Source organism: Gorilla gorilla, chromosome 11, assembly GCF_029281585.2.
Source record: "Gorilla gorilla gorilla isolate KB3781 chromosome 11, NHGRI_mGorGor1-v2.1_pri, whole genome shotgun sequence".
NCBI lineage: Eukaryota > Metazoa > Chordata > Mammalia > Primates > Hominidae > Gorilla > Gorilla gorilla.
Genome location: NC_073235.2, coordinates 83,503,090 through 83,530,484, shown reverse-complemented (window position 1 = coordinate 83,530,484; position 27,395 = coordinate 83,503,090). Strand labels below are relative to the sequence as shown.

Here is a 27,395-nt window from a genome sequence, read left to right as displayed (position 1 = left end):
CATTGACTTGGACTCCATTATAAATTATTAGTTAGGTTTTCACAGAGGTAAAGTCTGAATTCTTCAAAATAGTACCTTTGTATAGTGCTCCTCTGTAATAATGTTGGGGGTGGGGAGTTTAAGTGAAAAACAGATATGTAAGTGTAATTTTAATTTTACTCTGATATAAGACTTCTACTGACAAACAGGAGTCTGCTATTCTAGTGACACAGACAACTACACGTTTTACTTTATCCGGAAGCATTTTTTTATGTTAATATTTTCACTCTATACATTTTTAAGATGATACTTCATTTCCATATTGAGGACTGGAGAAGACACCTGCCCCATATACCACAACCTTGGTTACATGACCAGAGATGATTACCTTAGTCATAGGGAAACAAAACAAAACAAAACACCACCACCACCACACACAATTATACTCTGTTTAGCAAATCTAAATATTGCAAAGTAATTCTAACTTTCAAGAAATCTAACACTTCACAATTACAACTAGAAAGAAGAAATTTAACCTTCTAAAAACCTTACAATTTGGTATTTTACCAATTGAGAAATAATATCACATCTGTACACTAACACAGTTCTAGTCTACCTTCAAGGCAGACAGAGATTTCTGTGTTCAACTCTGCCTCTGGCTGTATTTGCTGGACACTTACCATAGTAAGAATGGTAATACACAACATGAACATTCAAGACCAGGATTAGAAGTAAAAAGTGCATCACAGACTAGCTACCACATCACAGTTACCATCTGACAATATTGCCCAGTGCTGAACAAAAATCATCAATTTGGAAGCAACATGTTCCATAAGACATTACCAGACTCCTGAGTGAGCGAGCCAGGATTTCATATTCTTTTTGGCTTAAACATCATATTACCGAAGTACAACTTTATGTGTTTGAGACCAATGGGTCAAAATCCACTTTTGATTATTTAAGGTCATTCTTTCAATAACAAAGGAAAAAAACTCTATGCATTTAATAGGATTTTAAATGTTTTCAATTTAAGAATGGGTTTATTTGTGCTAGTCTTTAGTAATCTTCATAGCCACATTTTTATTTCATCAACAATCATCTCAGACACACTTTCTAACAAGACTGACTTAAAATATTACGACAGGAAACTATGCCTTCAGGAGCATGTTTATTGTGTTTGAGATGATACATCAGGTGCTCTCTGAGCTACAAAGGGTAAAAGGAAATCCTCTCATTACAAACTGACAAAGGTAAAAGGTAAAACATTTTTCACAACAGCATGAACCACATACTCAGAAATAGATCTGGGTTTAATACAAATGACATAATTCCTAGTCATCTACAGCTACTTTTATAACTTCATACAGATAATGAATTAGGCTAAAATGCACTATAATATTTGGTAGACTTCAGGACCAGTATCCTTAGTACATCACAAAATACATTTTGATATCCCAAAGAAGCAAGACTTGCAAGTAGGCGTTTTAAACATAACTAATCTACAGCTACAAAGTTCTACTCTTGATAGCATTTACCTTTTTGGGGAGTCTCCCAGGCTCCAAAGGATAAAAGCAGAGTAGAATCAGTATAACATATACACAGAAGTCCGTATTGTAAAGGCTATAAAGATTTGCAGCACAGTGAGAAGATGCCTTCTGCTCCTTCACACTGCATACAAATTATGTGAATTATGTTGCGTATCTCTTGGTCCACTGTCTGGCTATCCTGTCGTGTTCTGCTCTGTTGGTCAAATACTGAGTGGCTATGCTTCCAACCAGAGGATCCGCTGGAAAAGCAGAAAGAACATTAAAAGCTATTTTGTGGTATCTTCTTCAAGGTATAGTTCTAATATTCTATTAAAATGAAATGCTTATTTTTCAGCAGTATCTTCATATATAATAGCTAGATTTTCAAAAGAAAAAGTTTAAAGTAACATGATCATATGTATATTTTACTATTCAAGTTAGGAAAGTCCCCTTCATAAAAAAAAAATGAATTTTGAGCTATATATAAAAAGTTAGATTTGACTTTTATAAAAGATATGTCTTTAATATACAAAAACTATTTTGTAATTTTGGCCTTTCATTCAAAATGGAAGTATACTAGGCGGTTATATTTCTGCTTATGAACAGTTCAAAAATGGTTAATTTTAAAATAAAACCCCAGTCTTACAATACCATGCTATTTCAAATAAAATGCTTCCTTCATTCTGTGCCTGATATGACTCTAATCACTATCAATATTTACACTTGAAAACTTACTTGCCATTTTGTTTTAAGTAGAATTCTGAACTAGTGAACCTGATATAAATTTTTATTTTGATGTTTAAAAACAAAAAAAAATGTACATATGGTACAATATTTGAATTATACCAAACCATAGCCGGTAAAAAAAAAACTATCTTCCTTCCTGACTCCAACGGCTCAGAAGCTTCTTTCCCTGGCAAACAATTGTTACCCATTTACAACATTACTTCCTAGAGTTCTTACATGCACTGACAAGCATTTAGAATATTATGTTGTGTGTATGTATTTTTTTCCAGTGCCTTTTATACTTAATATATCTTGAAGATATTTCCCTATTAGTTCATATAGAGTTGTCACATTCTTTTAAAACGTTACATCTATTAATGGGCATTGAGGTTGTTTCCAATACTTTAATAAAGGATACCACAGTGAATATCCATCTGTCACTATCTATTGCATATGTATCTCTGCCGAGCATAAGGTAACAACAGTAACAGTCTTTAGTGAGTTATCAAATATTTAGAAGTAAGTCAACTTAAAAAAAAAAAAAAGGTCACATAACGAAACAAAATGTGTGAAATTTCAGGTCTAAACATCACTTTATCAATTCAGCTACCCAAGTTTCTGAAGTTCACATGTGGCAGGCATTTTTTAAAGTTATGAATTATACACAAATGATTTTATCTGAGGTTATATAATCATAATCTAGTTCAATTCTCATTGGCTATCATTTTAATATCCATTACTACTACACTTAATATAACTAATTAATTCAAAAAGGAAGGGAGAACAAGAAGCCTTCTATTATTAAAGTAGTTGTCTAAAAGCATACAGCAGCATGGAAGGAGCAGGAAAAGGAGGCACTGGTTCCAGAGACATTGCTTTACTCTTGTTAGAAGTGGTCTGTGCACCTAAATACTTTTAAAAGTAGAGATTCCATTAATGATGGTGACAAAATAATTATAAAGTGGTATGCCATTAACAAATTAAATGAAGGTATTGAGAAACTTTTGGCCTAGTCTACTTCAAATGGCATTGGTAATTTCCTCACAAACTGTTTTATGGGGATCTTTCTATGAATAACATTTACCTCTCAATCTACATTTAAAGCTAACTAAAAAAAAAAAAAAAAAAAAAAAAAAAAAAAAAAGCACTCGTTTTTGTAGCCTTATTGTACGTGTTAATAAAGATTTGCTTACCAGGGTTGCAGTCTGTCAAAAGAGAACAAATAGACAGCAAAACCTTTGAAATAGTCAAAGCAGGACTCCAGTTGTCTTTAAGGATGTCCAGACAGATGACTCCCTGACTGTTGATGTTGCAGTGATAGATTCTGGTGCGGAAAGTAACCTAAGCACAGTCACATTAAAAACAGAACGAAAATGAATGCTGTATTACCAACTAAAACACTAAAAAAAAAATGAAAGGTAATATATCATAGATGATACTAAATTATTTGACTGGAGCTAAACTTAGATTAGGTTTAATACAAAATTAAATGCTTTTGACTCAGTTGAAAAAAATTTTTTGTTTTTACCCTGTATAGAAAGAACTAAAGTGAGGAACTGATCAGTTATACTTAAATAACTGATACAGTAATTCCATCTATGTGTGTGGGTACGTCTGTTTGCATACACACCCACACCATATACAACTATATGTGTACACATACATACAGAAAGACAGAAAGTGAGGAAGAAGAGAAATGTTTTGGTGCCGAAGGTAAGAGGAACTGATGAAGATTTTTTTTTAAAACATAAAAGTTACATCAGTTTCTTAGTAGAAAAGATCAGTAACAATTCAGCTAATTTCTTACCAAACGTTAGAAAATACTGGAGGATTTAGAAGACGGTTGGTAAAATCATTCACACTACCTGCCTTTCTGTTTCTTAGCGTTTTATTTCTACAGCTGGTTCACTGTCTTGTTAGGATAAAATATTAAAATAAAATAAACAAGGTTTTTAGCTACTGGATAAAGGAAACTAATATATCCCTGAAATGTGTGAGAAAAGAAGATAAATCGTAAGAACAAACACTGCCAAGTCTCAAAACAATCACAAACACTAATTGGTTAGCTAATTCATAATTGGAGTTGCCGAGAAAAAAAAATTTCTGATCATCTGAAAACTAGCAGTGTACTGTGAGTGCAAAAGTTGCATCTGGGAGGAAAACATTAAATGCTCTCGAAAGTGTCTTCCTGAAAAGAATGCATGACAGGGAGCGGGTAGGGGACCAACACACTAGTTTAGTGGGGGAGGAGGAGAGTATGCCCCTCTAGAACTGCTCTGACCAATACAGCATATACTAGTTACATGTGCATATACAGCTCTTAAATTGTGGCAAGGTGAATTGAGACGAACTAAAAGTGTAAAATAAATACCAGATTTCAAAGAGTTAGTACCAAAAAGAAAATGTATAAGATTTCATTAACAATACTCTTACACTGATTACATGTTGAAATGACAATATTTTGAATATGTCGGGTTAACTAATATAGTATTAAAATTGTTTCTTTTTATGTTTTATGTGGCTATTAGAAAATTTAAAATTATACATGTAGATTTTACTATATTTCCATTAATGCTGCTCTAGAATATAGAAATAATTTATGTTCAGATCACTGACATTACTGCTCAATACATATGTGATTTACAAATATATTTTCAGCTATAACTAGTGAACAGAATAGCATTCATGAACAGATTTCTATTAAATATTTATTATCCTTCAAGAAGCTCAACTTTTCCAAACTTCAAAAAGATTTAGCATTGCAGAGAAATAATTGTTCCAAATACCAAGATTATACCAGAAATCTTATTTTTCATTTGTCCAACTATAGATCTTAATGGTTAATACTGTATATCTTAGCAACAGAGTGAACACTAAAGAATTAGATAATATATTGCAATTTCAGCAAAAAACCAACATGCTAAATTTATAATCATTATATTCATCAAAATTACTGGCAAATCATATACAGTACTATATAGTGTGAAATTCTTATATTAGTCAATTTCTGTTTTTCATTAAAAGGTGTCCAGGAAAACTTAAGAGTCTTTTTCTTCAATTAATCTTCCCCATATGCAAAAATAATTTCAAGATCTTACATGCTGATGGGACCACACGGTAAAGCACTTTAAACACTAACAGCTGTAATTGAGAGTAAATGGTGTCTGCGGTTTGGGGTAAATACCACTAGATGGCACTCGTTACCTTGTTAGACGATACGTTACTGAGAAATAACCCTCTTTTATTCACAAAATAAATCCGCTTATGTGCACATATACATATACACACAGGCTACATAAATTTTAACTGGTATAGACTGCAACATAAATTTTTAAAAGTACAGAGAACAAAAGTTACCACGTTGGAAAAGAAAAACATTTCACCATACTTAAGGGCTATGGACTTGAAAATACACTTTCCCCTGGTATGTCAGACATCTCTGTAACAACAGCATAATAATGCTCATGCTTAATTCCAGTGGTTTTTACCTGCTGACTTGACCATTGTAGAAACAGAAGTTAGCGGAGGGAGCCATTCAAGTAATTGTTATATTTAAGCTTTGCAAAGTTGAGGGTCATTAGAAGGCACAACTCACCCCGTTCTCTGTTATCCATTTAACTCATACTTCAAATGAACTCAGAGCCGACAAAACTCAGGCATTCTGTTTCCATTACTACATCATACCCACAGAAGGTACAAAATGAGTTTACTAAATATTATTAGTTTCCCTCTTCTTGGCTATGAAGTTTTTGCTTATCTATAAAGGTATTCAGCACAAAATTCACATTATTAAACCCTTATTTCTGGAAGCTGTCAAACAGTTTTACTTTTTATCCTAATACCTTCATTAATACCTTATTAGTTAACTAAGGTATTATTAATTAAGGTATTAATGAAGGTTCATAGGATCTTCTCCCTCATAAGCATAAAATTTATCTGCTTTATTGATGTGCAAGGTATAGTTTTATTTACAATTAAGAATTAAACTCTTTCTGTTTATTACAAATTATTTGTGAAAGGAGTCAATTACTGTTTTAAAATTCTTGATTATGTGAAAATTTCCATATCAATCCATGAAAAGCAATGAAATCAAAATAACTGCATCAATACACATTTAAGTTCTAGAATAACCGATTTTAGAGGAGAAGGATTAAATACTAAAGAATGCACTTCAAGCTTCTTACCTTTGGTGGCTTAAATGGATAATCTGATGAAAATGTGATATCCAGAAAAAACACACCACCTTCATATACAGAACCCGGTGGACCAAGTATAGTTGATCTCCATTCATAAATGTTATCTCCTTTAGGCCCAGCACTATTTAAAAGAAATTAAAAATCAGTATGTACATATATTAGCAATGAATGTTAATATCCTAAAACCAGGGAATTAGCAATCTAGAGCAATAAGAAGTAAAATAAGTATAAAAGAAATAAGCCCCAATGTGTTTGCATGCGCATGTGTGTATGAACTTATTTGGAAATATTACAAACTTACAGAGGAAATGCAAGAAAAGTACAAAGAAAATTGGTATAACTTTACCCAGTCTCCATTAGCATTCTGCTCTGCCCCATTTGCTCCTCTCTCTCCCCAAAACACACACCCCTCTAAACCTGCAAGCATGCATAGAGACATACTTTTTTCTGAGTCATCTGAAAGTTGCACACGGCCTTTTCCCCATAAACATGTCAGTGTGCATTTCCTAAAAATAATCTCCTATAAATCATAATACAGTTACAATTTCAGTAAATACATTAATACAATTCTTTAAACTACAATTTGTATTATAATGTTGTCAACCGATTCGGTAATACCCTTTTAAAAAATTAATTTTTCTCTGATGCAGGACCCAGTCTTGGAACCACGTTATTTCCTGTGTCTTTATTCTCCTTTAATATGGGTCCTTTCCGCCTTTCTTTAACTTTTATAACATTAACGTTTTTTGCAGAATCTAGTCTTCTTTTTTAAAAAATGCTCATCATTTTGAGCTTGCCATGTTTCCTCATGATTTGATTCATGTAACGCATTTCTGGCTGAAATAGTATGTAAGTGATGTGTCCTTCTCATGGTATCACATTTGGAGGCACAGAGCATCTACCTGTACCTCACTGGTGATGTTAAGTTTCATCATCCAGACAAACTGCTATCCAATTTTCCTACTGCTTAGTTACTATCTTTTCCCTGCAACCAATAAGCAATCTTTGGACAGACGCTTCAAGACCAGGCAAATATCCTGCTTCTTATCAAAATTTCTTCCCAAGATTTAGCATCCATTTGTGATTGCTATGGTTTGATTTGTCCTGCTAAAACTCAAGTTGAAATCTGACCCCCAAACGTGGCAATGTTGGGAAGTGTCTGGGTCAGAGGGGTAGACCCCTCATGAATAAATTAATGCCCTCCCTCAGGGGTGAGTCCTCACTCTAGCAAGAATGAATTAGTTCCCAAGAGAACTCATTGTTAAAAAGAGTGGCTTTCCTTGGTTTCTCTCTCTTGCTTCCTCTTGCTTTGTGATCTCTTTGCACTTGATGCCTGCCTTTCCACTGTGAGTTGAAGCAGCCTGAGGCCCTCAACAGATGCAGATGCCCATCAGGTGAACCAAATAAACCTCTTTTCCTTATAACCTACTCAGTCTCAGGTATTCTGTTACAGCAATAAAATCATGATTTTCCAATTCTAGAACTTTCTCTACACTTAACAGTTACCCCTTGAGCCTCTTCTCCTGCCTGTACGTATGTACAGAAGTATTACTGGTATGGTCTCATTTTTTCCCAATGCTCTATAAGTCATTACTGACTTTAATTATTTTGATACCCAAATTATTGCAGATTTGGCCGATGGGGAACCCTTTCAAAATGACTCCTATATCCTTGCAACATGTTAGCATCTTTTTTTTTTTTTTTTTAAGCATTTCCTTCCTTTGGCATAAGGAATCCCATCCTTGGAATCAGCCATTTTTCCAAAGAGCCAGGGTTCCTTTCAGTGCGAATGTTGTAAGAAAAACCAAGATCTGAGTCCTAGGTGCTACTAAGTCTTAGTTACATTTTGGTGCACTGCGCTTAACACACCATTACTTTATAAAATACAAACAAGAGAGATAGTTCAAATAAAATCTAAACTCATAATTACTTGTTGGTAAGACGACTCATACGCCTTAAACTCTCCTCAAATATATTTTACTGCCAGTTGATAGAAGAGCTTGGATTCCCACACCAAATTCTTAGTTCTTAAATGTGCTCTCTTCCCACTTATCATGCTATTTGCCATCGGACAAAGTGTACATTTAACTATAGGACAAAGTGGACATTTAACTATTGCAGGATAGTAAATAACTTTTCCTATTGTCTTGGAGTAGACTAAGCAGAGAAGCTATGGTAGTATGATTACTTTGCTGTACCCAAAGACACCTAGTTTAGGACAAGTGAGGGCTAAAACCCAGTCCTAAAATCCAGGTAGTGTTGGCTACCTGTCTGGATTAGGGGCCTCTTTTCATTCTCATAAATGTACCATCTGTTAGTCAAAACATAGGGCAAGATGGGAAGGGGTCAGGAAGGGACATGAGCAGTTGCAGGGCTGAGTCCACTGTAATTTAAACAAACCATATTAGAGGCTAGCAACTGACCGACACTCTCTGTCTCTTCCACTGTCTTGAATCATCCATTTTTCCTTCTCTGGTGAGTGATGCCAATAAGAATCCAACAATGCCATTTCTCCCAACTTTATTATTATTTTTTAAAATCTCTATTTCTCTCTCCCTTCGAGTTTCCATCTCAATCATCTTTCCTTTACAGCAAAACTCCTTGGAAATCTTATCTACATCTGCTATCTTCAGTTTCTCTCCTCTGTTGTTACTTGAACTCATTCCAAACAGGCATTTCCTCCCATTACTCCACTGAAACAGCTCTTATCCAAAGTCACCAATGACCTCATCACTACACCCAATGATCATTTCTCAATCTTCATATTATTTGACTGGTCCAGCAACATTTGACACAGCCAATCACATCCTCCTTGATACACTTTCTCTTTCATTCCTAAAATAACATACTTTGTTAGCTTTCCTACATTTCCTGGCCCCTCGTTCTCACTCTCTATTCCTATTCCTTATCACCCTAAGCTTTAAATATCACCAGTCCTCCAGAGCTAAGACTTTACACTCTTCTCTTTTCTACCTACATATACTGTTTTGGTTATCTTATGCAGTTTTACGGCTCCCAATAGCACCAATATGCTCTTAACTTCCAAATCTGTAACTGCAGCCTAGATTTTTTTTGCTCTGCAAGACAATGTCAAGAGAACAAGGCAGGCAACAGTCTTGGAGGAAATATTTGCAAAAGATGTACCTGATAAAGAACTGTTATCAAAAATATACGATGAACCATTAAAACTAAAGTAAATGAACAACCTGATTATAAAATGGGCGAAATACCTGAACAGATACCTCACACCAAAGATAAACAGATAGCAAGTAAGCGTATGAAAAACTGTTCAAACTCATGTCATTAGGGAATTTCAAGTTAAAACAAGAAAAGCATGCCACTACACACCTATTAGAATGGCCCAAATCCAAAACACTAACAACAAATGCTGAAGAAAATGTGGAGTAACAGGAACTCTCATCCATTGCTAGTGGAGAATACAAAATGGTACAGGAAATGCAAAATATCTAGATTCATTTTTATGCATCTGGATGTCCACTTTGGATGACAGTTTGGCAATCTTGTTACAAACATAAACATATCTTACCATAAGATCCAGTAATCACACTCCTGGGTATTTACTCAAATGAACTGAAAACTTATGTCCACACAAAATTCTGCATGCAGATGTGAATAGCAGCTTGATTCATAACTGCCAAATCTTGAAGGTGATCAAGATGTACTTCAGTAGGTGAATGGATATATAAACTGCGGTACCTCCAGACAACGAAATATTATTCGGTGCTAAAAAGAAATGAGCTATCAAGCCATGAAAAGATATGGATGAAACTTAAATGCATATTAGTAAGTGGGAGAACCCAATATGAAAAGGCTACATACTGTATGACTCCATCTATATGACATTCTGGAGGCAAAACTACAGAAACAGTAAAAATATCAGTGGTTGCCAGGGGTTAGTGGGGTGGAAGGGATGAAGAGGCACAGCATGGAGGATCTGTAAGGGAGTGAAACTTTTCTGTATGGTATGAATGGCGGATATGTCACTATATATGTGTAAAAATCCATAAAATGTACAACATCAAGAGTGAACCCTTATGAAAACTAGGGACTTTGCATGATAATGATGTGTCAATGTAGGTTTATCGATTGGAATGTAACAACTATACCACTGTAGTGTGGGACAATAATAGCAGGGGTGCTTGTGTGTCTGTGCAGGGGCAGAGATACAAGGGGTTTTCACTCAATTTTGCTATGAACCTAAAACTGCCCAGAAAAAGCTATTAATTTAAAAAATACAAATAAATTTTAGAACAAGCAAATATTTATATATTAAAATAAGAGGTCAATGTTTCTGTAAGTAATGGTTTATAAAAAGAGTTACTAACTTTTATAAACGAGTATGTTCCAAAAATTTGTTCTGAAATCAGGTATTTTGGAACTTGACAAACATTTTGACCATAGAACTAAGGTGGTTTAAATCCTGGTCCACAAAATTTATTTAAACTATTTCTTCTATAACATTAAATAAGGTACTATATATCTGCAGTAAAAAATACTGAAAAGTATGATATATGGTTAGACATTTTAAAACTACATAAACCACAGTGCCTTCGAATTGACCACTCTGGCTCTCAAAGTTCATGTAGTTGGCAGGTATTCACTCTGGCCTCTGATCTTTTCCTACTCTTTCAAACATATCTTTATAAACCAAGGAGAAAAGAGATGTAAAAATAAGGAAATTCTGGTCACAAAGAACGAGAGGAAAAGAAAAAGATTATTCCTGGAAACTTAAAGGGTGGTGAAACGACTAAGAAATGACTAAGAGGGAACAGCATTGTAAAAGTGATGGCGAGGTGTCCTGTGCACAGAGAGGCACATGGAAAGCCCACCAATCAGCCAGATAGAAGGGAGGTAAGGATAAAAGAAAACCAAGGTAGAAAAGTGACCAGCAAGCATTTCACAGAAGATAGGAAAATGGAAGACTCCTGGAACAGCAGAGGCAGAAGAAGCAGAACAAAGAAAATAAAACAAGGAGTCTACCCTGGCCTTAAGAGTGGGTAGACCTTTCAGCAAAAGTGATTAAAAACTAGGTCTTGATATGATTAGAAACTACAAACTGGGAGGTAAACAGGAAAGGAGTATTTCTGAGGCTATTGCTAGACAATAAAAAGGACTAGCCAATGTTAGTGGTGTTAAAATGTGTGAAAGTCAGGTGTTCTCAATGATAACTGCCTGCATTGTTAACTTTCAGCACTCAACCATTTTCAGATATTTTTAAAATTCAAAATTTCTGAAAAGCAGCTGGGTTAACGAAGATATTTAAATGCCACACAGACTCTAGCAAACTTGTCCAACCTGCCTTATTTTGCTGCTGTTGTTGTGCTGTTTTGTTTTATGCTTTTAACAGCCTAAAGCCATGGGTTTTAGTTTCTGTCTCTAGTGGTAAGAGAAAAAGAGGATGAGGAAGGGGCTTTACTGGCCTAACCAGAAACAGAAACTTCAAGAACCTACGACTGTATTCTTTCCCCTGGACATCCCTGCAAAGTATTTTAATTAATTCTTGACATCACCAACATCCTAACTAAATGGGAGAATTAGTTACACCTTAATGACTGTAATTTAAGTATTACATTTTCTTATAGGATGTGGGTGTGTCAGCCACCTTTCTTTTCTCAACCTTAACAACTAGATAAGATTCACTCAGATTAACAATATGGCTAATAAAATGAGACACTTCAGCACAATGATTGTCATAATTAAGTTAAATCACACAATTTTTACATTGTGCCAAACTATATGGAAATACCTCAGTGACTCAGAAATGTATCCAGTGTCTTCAGACTCTATACAAAATAATTTTATTTGGAAAACGTATTTTTGACTTAAAAACAAGATACAAAATTTTAGGTACAATGCCACACTGCATAAAAAAGCAGTCTAGAAAACACAGAGAATAGTAATTATAAAACTAGCTCATGTATTCACTATAAATACATATTTAAAAAGAAATTACATACAAAAGGTTACTCCATTAGGTTGGACTAAGTATTTTAATAGTCCTGAGAATTTGCACACATATTCTGTTGCAAAAGTATACTTCAGAATTGGTATACTTAAAATGCATAATATTGAAAATTAAAATCAATCACTATTAACATCACCAAAATAAGCAATAACTGTTCCTAATGTTGATAACGACTTTTCCCACAATGAGGCTATCAAGTTAGCATCTCAGTATGAGTAATGGGGGTAGGAGAGATTAGAAAGAGGAGCCCTTAAATTAAACCAATCTTTAGAAAAGACTGGAATGAGTTAGGTAATTAAGATTATAAATCAGTTCATTACAAACGTTTGTAGGTCAGTAATGCACATTTCAGGGATTAAGCTGCAACTCAGTAAGTACACCTGACTTCTAAGAAGAATATTAAAAATGAGAAGATATCCAACCTAGCATTGTTTAAAATACTGAAAAAACTGCATAAAACCACTATGTCTACCAATAAGGAAATAGATAATTATACAGCAATTAAAATGAATGACCTATATTTTTCAGCAAGAGATAGCTCTCAAAAATAATGCTGAGTGAAAAAAGTTAAGCTGAAGGATTAAACATGTAATTTAATACCATTTATTCAAGTTTTAAAAACAAAAAAGATCCCACATATTGTTTATGAATGCATACATACACCGTGAAAGTATGAAAACATATAGAAATCATGGACCAAAAATACAGGATAGTTATTGCCTCTGGGCAGGAAGGAAAAGGAATGAGACTGGGAAGAAAGTACGAAGAAACTTCAACTATATATAGTTTTATTTCCTTTAAAAAAAAGTTCAAGCTAGAATACATGAAAGGATTACTGGATTATTACTCAAGTCTTACCTATTACTGTACGTTGAAACAAGAAAGAAGTTTCAAAGCACACCAGAACTCTATTTTACTATTAACATAACTAAAGAAAGAAAGAACATTTTATGGAGTGCCCACTCTATGCCAGGTGCTTTATATCACATCTAACTCAATAGTAGTAATCCTGTTCGAGTATTTTTATCACAATTTCACAGATGAGAAACCGAGCCAGAAAGGTTAAGTGACTTGCCTAGGGTCGTATATGCAGAGCTAAGATTCTCTTCTAAAATGTCTTCACCACAAATTTGAAAGCAATAAATCCATACAAATATTTTCAATTACCCAGCTCCTGCCAAAAATAAAATGCAAACAGATTCAGAAATAAAGGTATCTAATCACGTACTAAAGGTGATTCTGTAATGGCTTCTACTCTACAGACTTTTAAATGCTTCATATAATTTGGATTATTAATTCTTTGTTCCATCTCTGCTTAAGTGTCTACTTTAAGAGTCCCTCCCAAACTTTAGGATTATATTTCTGAAGAGAATCCCGTTGAACAAAACAGCAGGTGACAAGATGAGTTTTAGAGTCTTTTAGCACTTAGGATGTGGGGATGGGAGGAAAAACAAAATGATATAAAATTCAAGTTTTGAAAGTGTTGAAGAAAACCCGCAAGGTATCACCTTCAAAACAAATATGGTCATTTGCATTAAAAATCTATACTAGTATGTAACTCTTGCCTGAAACACCTTCAATAACTGTTCAGGAAATAGCGATCAGAGTATTGCCTTGTAAAGAAGTGGATTCCTTTCCTAAAATTTGTATTAAGCAGACTCTGATATGTAGGTTTTTGAACCATCCCTTACCAGCTTCACATCTTTTACATAAATTACTACAAATGCTTGTGTAACTTATTGGCCCTTTTGTAAATTACTGTGATGCCTGAAAGTAAGATTTTTGAAATCTAGTCTTCATTTCATATATTCAGGGTATGGCAAATAAATATATTTTTTCTTTCTGTCCAGCCCTAACAACCTTATCACATGGCCTACAGAAAAGTAGTAGTATTTCATAGTCTTTTGTTTAAAGGAATTAGATTGAACATAAAAATAAAATGGCTGGGTGTGCGTGCTATATACATACACATAAACTCAGTCTGCAAAACCATCTTCATTAAAGAATTAATAACTATTTCTGGCAGTCAGGTGTACATATAAAAAGACTGATGAAGTAAAAAAACTATGGCATCTGCCTAAAGGCTTCTATCTGCACAGATAATGCAATAATGCTTTCTTGAAAACTTGAGTTTTGAAGAAATGCTTTCTTCAAAACTATTACTATAAAGCTTGTGCTTTGTCTATCTTAAGGCCTATTATGACAGTCATCATCCAAACGCAGTCAAGTCTATTGTGTATAATCATAAGAAACACTTTGTAAGAGAAGAATTCTGGTACAGGTATTTTTCATTGCAAAGTACTGCACACTTACATAAATGTAGTAGATGAAAACATTTCTACAAGTACAACCATACACGAGGTGAAATAATTTTAAAAACACACACAAACACACACCCAAGTCCAGTCCAAGTCCAGTTATTCACATTGTGAATAACTACTATGGACCAGGCACTGGGATGCCAGGATAAACTGTGGGTGTGGTGAAATTAAATATCAACATCTATAAGTATATTGTCTTTAGCTAATACTGTGGTCACAATTTCACACTTAAATCCCTTGTTTTTTATATTCACATTCATTGTGGTGTATAATATCCAACTTAGCTAAAATACCTACACTCAAAAAGCTGCTCTGTCCAGCAGATCCTTGACTTCTCTGCTAATGGTGACATAAAGAATATCTTTATCCTCTGAAGCTTCTTTACTCCCTCAGCTGAAATCTCCAGAAACCTCAACCCATCACCCTTTCTTCTCCTAGTTGCCGCTATTCTCTCAGCTGAGTTCTATCTTCACTGCCCAAGAGAGGGAGAAAAGGTAATCTTAGCAATGAGTTGTTCATTTTAACAACCTTATCAAGGCGGCTGGGGCTCAGGAATATCCTTAGGATGCAGAACAAATTTAATTATATGAAGTACATCAAATGCTAAATGGGCATGTGTGAACTAGGCGGAGAACACAGGTAGCTTTTGTAATATTTTTCTAAAGGAAAGCCAAACCTCTATATTGCTTTCCAAACTTCAAAAACTGTTTATAAGTGAACAGTTGTTATTCCTGAGTGTTTTAGAAAGAATCATATTTATTTAGGTTGAAAGCAATTAGGAGTTCACAATTAGGGAAAGCTATAATACAGACAATTAGGGTGAGAGGAGTGGCTGGGGAAATAACGTAGAAAAATAATTCTACTAACTAAAAGGGCAGACCTAGGTATGTGCTAGTGGTTCCCATGATTTTATTTTCCTACTCCTCTTCCCAAGAATGACCTCTTTTTGGTAAATTTGTGAATTCTTATGTAATCTCTATAACAACCAACCAGGAAATGGTATTGCTTATTAATCCATACTGTGCCTTGTGAACCTATGAATTTACTTTGAATCAGAAAAAGTATTTAAGCTTTAACAATATACAAAATACAGCACTTGTTAGATTCAATAAAGAAAACAAATTCATTCATTCATTAAGGAGTTATTGAGTGTCTACGATTTGGGGCTAGGAATCTGTACAAGAAACTAAATATACAATGGAGATTTCAGCCTAGCTGAGGATATAGATCTTAATCAAATAAACTCACAAAAAAACATAAAACAGAAAACGCTACAAAGGCAAGGTATTCTTTGTTGAATGCCGGGGAAATGTTAGAGAGATAAGGGAAGAGTCAGAGGAAGCAATACTTAAAAGATTATTTCAAATACCCCAGTGGGGGTTTATCAGGAGAAGCTGAAAGGAAAGGGCTGGGAAAGAGGACTTCAAAGCATAGGCAAATGCCCTGAGGCCATCAGGAACAAGTAGCAGGGCCTGGAAGGACAATGTGGCAGAAGGGAAGAGAACATGGGAAGTACAATGAAACGACCTGATGAGGGAAGCTGTAACAAACGTCTAGGCAGGACCTTGTAAGACTACATGAAGGAGACTTGTCTTTATATTAAAAGAAATAGGCAGCTATCAAAAGATTTTAAGCAACAAAGGGGGAGTGTTAAACTAATATGGACATTTTGCAAGGCCTCCTCAGGCTGCTCTGTGGAAAATGGTCTGGAGGAGGCCTGGAGGGGCTGTGGGTGGACCACTGCAGTAATCTGGGTGAAAGATGATGATAGGCTAGACTAATATGGTACCAGAGACAAAGAAGAGGGACTTGAGAGTTATTTAGGAGGAAAAAAACAAAACAAAACAAAAATTCAGACTTACGTTTTGAAATAGGACAAGTGAGGAAAAGGAGGGTTTCAAGAATAGCTTATAGTTTTCAGACTGCTATGACTGAGATAATGTATATGCCATTAACTAAGATATGGATGTTGAAAAAAAAGTTGGTTTTGGATAAACTGGGACTAAGAAGTTTATGAGATATCCAAAAGATAAGTATGTCAAAGAGACAGACAAGTAAGATAAAGGGGCCTGGTCCTATAGATATAAATTTGTGAGACCTTGATACACAGGTCCTTAATGTCCTGCAGGTGGGATGAGCCAGGCTAGGTAAAGAGTACAGAGTAAGAAGGCGAGATGATACCTGAGATGAGACCACCACACCTAAGTCCCAATAATACATGTCAGACCTCTAACAGAGGTAGAGGTAGAAGTAGAGGGACCTCTAACATGTCCCTCTTAACAGAGGGACAAAAAAGCAAATGGAAACAAAGCAGAGGAGAGACTAATTACATGAAGAGATATGGAAAGAAGCTGGGTTTGAAAAGTGTGTTAGAAACTAAAGACGTCATCTAGTCATGTGGGGATCATACCAATAAACTACAAAAACTATCTGCATGTGTATGCTGGCAATATGAACTAACTCTTTCTGTAAAAACACAGAAGGAAATGCTAATACTGGTTACCTCTAAAAAGGATGTGGTGCTCTGTAGTGAAAAGGAAACCTAGTTTTCACTTACACTCTTTCCACTCTGAATAGTTTTCTGTGTAATTTTTAATTTGAAAAATAAGAGGGACAGGGGCTCAATAAGTCAAAACTGGGGCTATGGCTGAAGCACTAAGAGTGTTGTAAAGGCACTACAGAATAAAATCTAAACCATAAAGGATTTTAGGTAGGCAGAGTAATTTCTATTATATGCTTTCTTATCAAACCCCAAACTGGAGAACTCTGACAACAGAGATTTTCTAATTCTGAAAAATCAGATTAATAAGAGCTTTTAGAAATCTTGGCTAAGATTACTTAACCCTTCTTAGGTCTCTTCCCTCCCCCATTCTTTGCACACTGTACAGTTTAAGGGCTCATCCAAAACTGAAGCCATTTCGCCAATATATTGTAAATCTGAATTACAACTTAACCATATGTGACAGATCATCTTGTTCTCATTTTCTGCCTTTAAGACAGGCTATGATTAGGTAAAATACAACTAACAGTTGATAAATGTGTCAAGCTCTAGCCCAGTTTATCATGAGGCTTAAACTAAACACAGACTCTAAAAGCACCTGTTTGTCCATTAGTTTTTTTCTGTATGTTTTGCAGTTTGATATACGAGGGCAGGTATGGAAATGTATCTTCTGCTAGCAAGTATTTGTGTTTTGTGCTACATTTTTGTTCAGAACCTTAATGCCTACACAGAATCCCTGACCTGCGAAAGACTCAAAATTCAATAAATCTATTTCCTGCTTATCTGTGGCTTTATGGAAGATCTTTTTCCTTGGTGGACAATGTAATTACAAAGCTTCATACTATAGCTGGCACGTATGTGGGGTACTCAGTGTTACTGATTCACTCTTCTAACATTTACTGATTATCTACCATGTGCCAGGCACTAGTGGGTACTGAAAATGCAGTGATGAAGAGAAGAACATACAAGGTCCTTGCCCTCACAGTGATTATGCAAATACTGAACAACACAAAATTATCCACATAAAATAATGCTGGATAAATACAAAGTCACTTATATAAGCAGACTATATTCCAAAAAGAGTGTAGGAAAAATAGTACTTAACAAATTGATTGTTGTCTTTTTTTTTTCTGTCCCAACATATCCAAGGGTATGTGTATATTCCCATCAGTTAACACTGACTCACTAAATTAATAAGGGAAGTGGAAGGGAGGGAATAGTGTGGAGAAAATCTCCCAGGTTATTCTAATAAGCAACCTTCTTAAGAGGTACTAAGTTAATTGATGTGGTTACTACATCTGAAACCATGGGTCCCAACCTTGGCTGCCAAATGTAATCACCTGTGGAGTTTAAAAACTTACCCAATACCAGGTCCTACCCCTAGAGATTCTGATGTATTAGTCTGGGGCTTGGTCTGAGCTTACAGAGCTTTAAAAACTCATCAGGTGATAAAATGCTCAGCCATGATTCAAAACAACTGGAGATGGGGAGAGCAGCTATGCAGAAAGAATGGGAAAAAAAAGAATGAAAACAAGAAAGTATTCCAATCCTCGGATATGACATAATTGCCTGGGCTCTCTAACTGTTACTCCTATTGTGCAGAAAGATGTAAGAAGCTATTATAACTTTTGCCAAAACTCATTAACATCTTTAGATTGTGGTGAATTTATTGAGGTAATGCAGCTTTGCTGGGCTCAGCCAGGGGCATGCCAGCCTCCTTGGAAAACTTCCCTATCACCACCTCAAAAAGCTGTAATGATAATCAGCATAATATAACAGCTTTTTAAAATTGATCAAATGAGAAAACGTCTCTACAACCTTCTTACTCATACGCAGCACAAGTAATTTTGCTTACACATTTGTCTTTAAAAAGTAGATTATGACAGTTTAAGATTCTCAGCTCTTCCTGCTGTATGCTTTCTTGCCATTTCCCTCCCTCTCTTTCTGCTTATAAAGCAGCAGACTTAAAAGCATAAACACAAGGTATACTACTAGAGGAAGGTAAAATCTTATTTTAGTGTCCTATGTAAACACTTAGTAAGTTCTCTGACTTTAAATTCTAACATTTAGAAAATTCTACATAATATGAAAAGAGAAAATGTATTATTAATTCTAGAACATTAACCAGTGCACCACTGACATTATATAACTACTATGCCATAAAATATTCTTAGAACTGAACAATTACTGGAGAGTACAGTAAGCTAAATCAGAAACTAGTTAGCAATTAAGACTGTTAACATAGTGATTAATGTAAGAACCATTCACAGGGACTTTAGGAATTATGTTACCATCTATAAGCATACAAAACAGCAAAAGATGCATTAAGAAGATCAATACACTAATCTAGTGACCTAAAAAATTATATCGGCATAATAGTGGAATTATGTCACAAATCTTGAAATTACAAAAAGTAGTTTCTACACAGTAAATTAAAACTGAATCTTCCTTAGGATACAGCCTTATAGAAAACACAATCTCCTATTAAAGTAAACCTGCATTCTATCTGTCACCTCTAGTATTCCCTATTACCACTAAAGATTCTTTTTTTCCACTTCTATCCCTTATGATCTGGGTTTGCCCTGAAGTGATATTTGGCATCCTTCTTGCCATACATAGTGCCATAGATAATACAAACTATACATATTTATCGCTTAGAGATTTCATCCTATTTTATATAAATTACATATAGTCAGTTTCTAAATTTTTAGTTGTAGCACTGTATATTTTGCACTATTCACTTTTTAAGTACTTATTGAACATTATACTTTTTCTGACCAACCGTCATCTCAAACTCAACAAAATAAAAATAATCTTTAACATAAAACCTGGCCCTGCCAAAGACCAGAAATTGTAGTACTTGGGAAAAATGTGGAGGGACAGTTATGCTCAAATACCACTAGATCGGAGGAGAAATACAGCTTTTTAAAGATTCTTAGCCACATGTATCAAGAGTCATTTGATTAAGTAATACCACATCCGAGAAGCTATCCTAGGACAAAAAACAGAGACGTGAATAAAAGTTTTTGTAAAAGAAGGCTCAAAGCAAAATAACAATAGTGAAACTCAAAATAAATGTCCAACGAAATAATGGTTAAATCACTTAAGGTTTTCAATCAATCATGATGTAGGCACTGAAAAAAATTGAAGATTTTGAAGACTGTTTAATGACATGGAGAAATGTTCATGACAGATTAAGAAAGAAGAGTAGATCACAAAACTATACATAAACACCAGTAATCATATTGTGTAAACAATTTGTATATGTGTATACAGTATGTCTATGTGTATTTTAAAAGAGGATGGGTGGAAATAACATTGATTATGTCTATGGTGATTATCGTTAATTATTATATTTTACTTTCTTGTGTTTTTGTCTTATCAAATATTATACAATAATTCAGGTTAAGTATCCCTCATCCAAAATGCTTAGGACCAGAAGTGTTAACTTTTTTTATATTTTTGGATTTTGGAAGATTTGCATATACATAATGAGATATACTGGGGATGAGACCAAAGTCTAAACACAAAACTCATTTATGTTTCATGTACATCTTATACACTAAGCCTGAAAGTAATTTTATACAATATTTTAAATAACTTTGTGCATGAAACAGATTTGAACACACTAAGCCATCAGAAAGCACTGTAATCTCAGCCACTCATGTGGACAATCTGGTTGACTGGCATCACCATCATTCCTTACTCTTGAATTTATATGCTACTAGTAAGCATTCATTTTCTTATATTTATTCACATGTAAGTATTTAGTAAAAAAATAGAACATACCACGGATATAATGAAAAAATGTGTTCAGGTTAACTTGTAGCATCATGTTGGAACTCAAAAAGTTTCACGTCTTGGAGCATTTCAGATTTCAGATCAGAGATGTTCAACCTGTTATATACTTTTATTTAAAACAATTTTTTAAATGGCACTTTCATTTATTTTTCTAGTTGTGCAGGCATAAAACTTGACTTTTAAGCTTCCTTGCTCACCAGACATCCTGAAAGTTCTTCTGAACAATCTTTCTTGTAACAATAGAAGAGGAACCAGTAAACTGTATTGAAAAGGCTTGGAAATCACACAAGATCTAAAATCTGGTTGCATTTACCAGATGTGTGACGTTGTGCAAATTACTCAATTTTTCTCCATCTGTATGTGATGGCACCTGCCTTTGGGGTTATAGTGAAGTTGACAGCTCCTACTATTATGTAATTTTCTTTATCACTACTTCCAACCCAGATACTTAGCACATTTGGCCTGGGACTCAATTATGGATGTTCAGAATTGAAAGGTCTTTAGATATCATTTAGTATGGGTCCCTAGTCTTACAAATGAGGAAACTGAGGTCAGGTGCTTGCTCAAGGCTTCAGAGCTAATACGTGGCAGAACCTGAATTCTAACCTGTTCCATGACTTCCAGTTTGGCACTCTTTCACCAGCATCCTTAGAAAACTTCTCAGGACTATGCTCATGCCATTTCTTCCTACCTCCCTGATGACTACTGCCTCTTTCAATATTCTTTATCTGAATTCAATTAATAAATAGAAGGCCTTCCCTAATTCCAAAAGGGACTTCTCCCTCTTTTTGAACTCTAGTACAGATTGCTGTTTGGCTTTTTGATTAAGTCACACTGATGGGGGGCTAACCAGAAGAGCATGGCCACTTAAAGTCAGAAAACTTTAAACATGTAAACAGCCTCTGAAGGCACAGAATATTAACTGATGCTTCACAATACCCTTGAATTAACAAGGAAAGACTGAGCAACGCTCAGGACATATTCTCTGATTCCTAAGACAGGCAAACATTAATTTTCAAACATCTGGAAAGCTTAGAATGACTGATGGGGATAGGGTAGACTTAAGAGATGTGACAATTAAATGCAATGTGATATCCTGAAACAAAAAGGACATTAGTGGAAAAACTGGTATAAAGCCAGGAGTTTAGTTAATATTAAGTTACCAATATTAATTTCTTAGTTTTGACAAATGCAGAAGCCTCCACAATTATATCCTCATTTACACTTACTTTCCAGTCTAAATTAGGGTAGGTATATCACAATAATGTTTATAGTCAACAGTACTAAGGTCTGCTGAGATGACTCTCCACACTTCGTGATGGCAAGGATGAGGTGTTTTGACTCACACTCCACTGCTCTTCCAGACCACGCTGCCTCCTGACAGTGGTTTGGTTGTCATTCAATTTACCTAGTGAAAGCACTGGCCAAAAATATAATTCTTATTTGACGAGAGCTTACCACAGTTTTTGTGAGCAGTGTGCAACATCACACCTGTAATCCCAGCATTCTGGGAGGCTGAGGCAGGCGGATCATGAGGTCAGGAGTTCGAGACCAGCCTGGCCAACATGGTGAAACCCTGTCTCCACTAAAAATACAAAAATTAGCCTGGCATGGTGGTGCGTGCTGTAATCCCAGCTACTGGGGAGGCTGAGGCAGGAGAATTGCTTGAACCTGGGAGGCAGAGGTTGCAGTGAGCCGAGGTTGTGCCACTACAATCTAGCCTGGGCGACGGAGAGAGACTACATCTCAAAAAAAAAAAAAATTCCTTATGTTGCACACTGCTCACAGAAAACCCTGACATCCATTTTAACAATTAAAATAGATCTATACTGATCATCTATATAAAAAGTAGTATGTTCTAAGCTTCTATTACTGTTCAATGCCCCTATGAGGAGAGGTAAAGGGCTTTGGTTCAAGTGCTATTTGACACTGTATATGAAGAAAAAAAAAATCTATCTTTTTTTTTTTTTTTTTTTTTTGAGACGGAGTCTCGCTCTGTCGTTAGTGGCATGATCTCGGCTCACTGCAGCCTCTGCCTCCCGGGTTCAAGCAATTCTCCTGCCTCAGCCACCCAAGTAGCTGGGACTACAGGCACGTGCTGCCACACCCGTCTAATTTTTTTATTTTTGGTAGAGACTGGGTTTCATCATGTTGGCCAGGATGGTTTTGATCTCCTGACCTCGTGATTCGCCCGCCTGGGTCTCCCAAAGTGCTGGGATTACAGGCGTCAGCCACTGCACTCGGCCCTGAAGCATTTCTTTGGAGAAAAGGAAATGTGCTGAAGCATCAGAAGGAACCTCTAAGAGTCTACTTATGAAAATTCAAGTCTTCTGCTTTTCTAAGGTAAAAAAATAGCTCATTTACTGCACAGTCTAACTCTCTGGATCTAACAATATGACAGTAAGGAGAATGATTTTATAAAAATTCCAGAAACTGTTAAATGACATTTTAAACTATGATTATTTAGAATACCATAGCTACTAAAAAGTGATTTCCTTTGTCATCAGACTAAACTGTTTTTCCAGTATTTTTTACCTATGATCCATCTGAAACCTCTAGTGATTACCCACCTTCATCCTATAATTTGTAGTATACCTTATACTAAATAGAAATTACATTTCATTCTAACATTAAATGTTTAGATGTTATAGTTCTTTTATATATCTCAAAGCAGCCAGTATGATGCTTTCCACATAAGAGTTGCTCAATAAATGCTTCTTGAATAAATGTCAACCATGAAAAAATGCACTGTGGCACAAAATTGATTCTTTATAAAAAAATTTTCCTATCCACTAATATTTATTTTATGTACATCATAAGCCAGGCACTGTAGTAGGGATAAAAGAAATAAATGCCATCTAATTGAATTTATTGTTATGAAAAGGCTAAATGCAATACAGTGTAACATGTGCAGAACTAGAGAGAGGTCAATGTCCCATGGAAGGACGAAGAAGGATGTATCAAAATTGCTTAACTGGGTATATCAGAAAGCTCTATGAACATATGACTATAAAGCAATCTTCCATTTATCCACTAAAAGAACGCAAACATATTTTCCTCCCCAATTTAAGTATATAAATTTTTAGGAATGTCAAGGAAACAGTCAAATGGCCACTTAAAATAATTATTAGCTACAGATATTAAAAATCACCCCATGTGGTAAATTATAAATACAGTCAGCCCTCTGTACCCATGGGTTCTACATACACAGATTCAACCAACCACAAACAGAAAATATGCAGAAAAAAACTAATAAGAAATCACACAAATAAAAAGCCAATACAGTTTAACAACTATTATTTATATTGTATTTGGTATTATAAGTAATCAAAGTATACCAGAAGATATACATAGGTTATATGCAAATAGTATGCCACTTTATATAACGAACTTGAGTATTTTGAGAATTTTGGTATCTGTGGGAGTCCCAGAACCAATCCCCCAAGGATACCACGGGATGACATTTTATGAAAATTTTATTCAATTCCTAGACATCAGTGTCTTTGTCATTATAAAATTATTGAGATGAATTTTTTGACTTTGCAAGTGACACTATTAGAAATTTTATCATGGCCAAAATTGGCATTTGTACACTTGTTTTTTTGTAGAGATGGGAGTCTCGCCATGTTGCTCAGGATGGTCTCAAACTCCTGAGTTCAAGCAATCTGCCCACCTCGAAATCCCAAAGTGCTGGGATTACAGGCGTGAGCCACCACACCAGTCCCTGTACACTCTTAAGACAATGTTTTTACATTCGACCACAGGCATTCTAGTTATAAGTCGCCCTCCCAGCCGCTCCAGGAGCCAGAATGCTCGTCTGCACCCACTTTTTGAACTAAAAGTATATTCATTACATTTTCAATGTAGCCATTTATTGTATTTTTCAAATGTTTTTTATCAGCTTTGAAGTATAATTTATTTATAATAAAATTCACCATTTTGAAATAAACACTGCTAAGTTTTGACAAATGTATAGTCCTGTAACATCACTACAACCATGATATAGAGCATATCCACCACCCCAAAAATGTTTCCTCGTTCCACTGCAATGACCCTATTTCCAAAAAAAAAAAAAAAAAAGGTCACATTCTGAGGTACTGGAGGTTAGGACTTAAACATATCATTTTGGAGGATGTAATTTAACCAGTAACACTGAGTCACATGGTAGTAAGTGTATGTTTATAGTAAGAAACCCCAAAACTGTTATCCCAAGTGGCCATACCATTTTGCCTTCTCAATGGTAATGAGAGTTTCAACGGCTACACATCCTTCCTCATCCTGTTTTTTCATAATTATTTTAACCATTCTAGTCAGTATGTAGTTGTATTTCATCGTGGTTTTAATTTGCATTTTTCTGACTAATGAGGTGTAAGCACCACTGTTATTCATACAGCTTCATCAGTAACATCTCTATTCAAATCTTTTGTCCATTTTAAATTGGTTTGTCTATTAAGATATAAGACTTGTATGTTAAGACTTGCATGTTCTGGATACAAGTCTTTTATCAGACAGAGGTTTTCAAATTATTTTCTCCCTTTCTGTGATTTGCCTTTTCATCTTCTCAACAGTGTCTTTTACTTTAAGTTCCATCTGCCAATTATTTTATTTCTTGCTTTTGTCCTAAGAGATTTTTACTTAATCCAAGGGCATAAAATTTTGCTCTTACGTTATATTCTAGAAGTTATAGCTTTAGCTCCTACATTTAGGTCAATGACCCATTTTGAATTAATTTTTGTATGGTCATGTGTCACTTAATGTTTAACAACAAGAATATGACCTCAGAAATGTGTCATTCGGGGATTTTGTCATTTTTCAAACATCATAGCGTATTTACACAAAGCTAGATGGTACAGCCTACTACACACTTAGGTTAGTTATATGGTATAGCCTATTGCTCCTAGGCTACAAACTCATACAGTATGTTATATAGAATACTGTAGGCAACTGTAAAACAATGTGATTTGTGTATCTAAACACACAGGAAAGGTACAGTAAAAATGATATAAAAGATAAAAAGTGGTACACTTGTATTGGGCACTTACCACAATGGAGCTTTCAGGACTGGAAGTTGGTCTGGGTGAGTCAGGGGTGAGTAGTGAAGGCGTAGGATGTATCTGTGCACTACTGCAGGCTTTATAAACACTTAGGCTATACTAAATTTATACAAAAATACTTTTCTTCCACCAATAATAAATTAACTTTAGCTTACTATAACTTTTATTTTGTGCTTAGAGACAAGATTTGACTTTGTCACTCAGACCAGAGTGCAGTGGTATGATCATAGTTCACTGTAATCTTGAACTCCTGGGCTCAAGTGGTCCTCCCACCTCAGCCTCCCAAGCACCTGGGACTACAGGCATATGCCACCATGCCCGCTAATTTTTAAATTTTTTTGTAGAGATGGTGTCTTGCTATATTGCCCAGGCTGGCCTCAAACTTCTGGCCTCAAATAATCCTCCCCCCTCAACCTCCTAAAAGTGCTGGCATTACAGGTGTGAGCCTGGCTGTAACTTTTTTACTATGTCAACTTTAAATTTTTTTTTAACTTTCTGATTCTTCTGTAGTAACACTGAGCTTAAAACACACAGTGTATAGCTGTACAAAAATATTTTCCTTAGTATTTGTCTATAAGCTTTTTTATTTTTAAAAGTTATTTTATTTAATTTTTTAAACTTTTTTTGTAAAAACTAAGACACAAACATACACATTAGCCTAGGCTCACACAGGGTCAGGAGCATATATATCACTACTGTCTTCCACCGCCACATCCTGTTCCACTGTAGGGTCCTCATGAGTAATAACATACACATAGAGCTGTCATCTCCTATGATAACAATGCCTTCTCCTGTAATACCTCCTGAAAGAACTGCCTGAGGCTGTTTTAGAGTTAACTTTAAAAAAATAAGGAGTACACTCTAAAATAACAATAAGAAGTACAGTAAATACATAAACCAGGAACATAGTTGTTTATTATCAAGTATGTACTACATATAATTATATGTGCTATACCTTTATACGACTGGCAGCACAAGTTTGTTTCCACCAGCATCACCACAAACATGTGAGTAATGCACTGTTTGACAATGCTACGATGACTACAACCTCAATTAGGTGACAGGAATTTTTCAGCTCTATCATAATCTTCTGGAACCACCATTATACATGAGGACTGTTGTTCATCAAAATGTCATTATACAATGCATAACTATGGATGATGTGAGGTAACAATCAAGGTTCAATACAGTAAGTCTTCGCTTAATGTTGTGGATAGGTTCTTGGAAACTGCAACTTTGTGTGAAATGACATATACTGAAACCAATTTAACCACAGGCTAATTGACATAAACAAGATTTAAGTTCC

General features: G+C 35.1%; 1 protein-coding gene across 3 annotated transcripts in view; it reads right to left on the bottom strand.

Annotated features, from left to right (window-relative positions):
- Positions 1-1,128: 1,128 nt before the first annotated feature.
- The window catches only part of UBE2E3 (ubiquitin conjugating enzyme E2 E3), an 82,987-nt gene continuing 56,720 nt past the window's right edge, over positions 1,129-27,395 (bottom strand). For all 3 annotated transcript variants that reach the window (XM_031008716.3, XM_019022681.4, XM_019022682.3), the window contains exons 4-6: positions 6,416-6,548; positions 3,425-3,572; positions 1,129-1,765 (exon numbers count right to left, since the gene is read on the bottom strand). In XM_031008716.3, the coding sequence (XP_030864576.1) occupies positions 1,668-1,765; positions 3,425-3,572; positions 6,416-6,548 (379 nt within the window). In that variant the 3' untranslated portion in view covers positions 1,129-1,667. The remainder of the gene's footprint in view (positions 1,766-3,424; positions 3,573-6,415; positions 6,549-27,395) is intronic.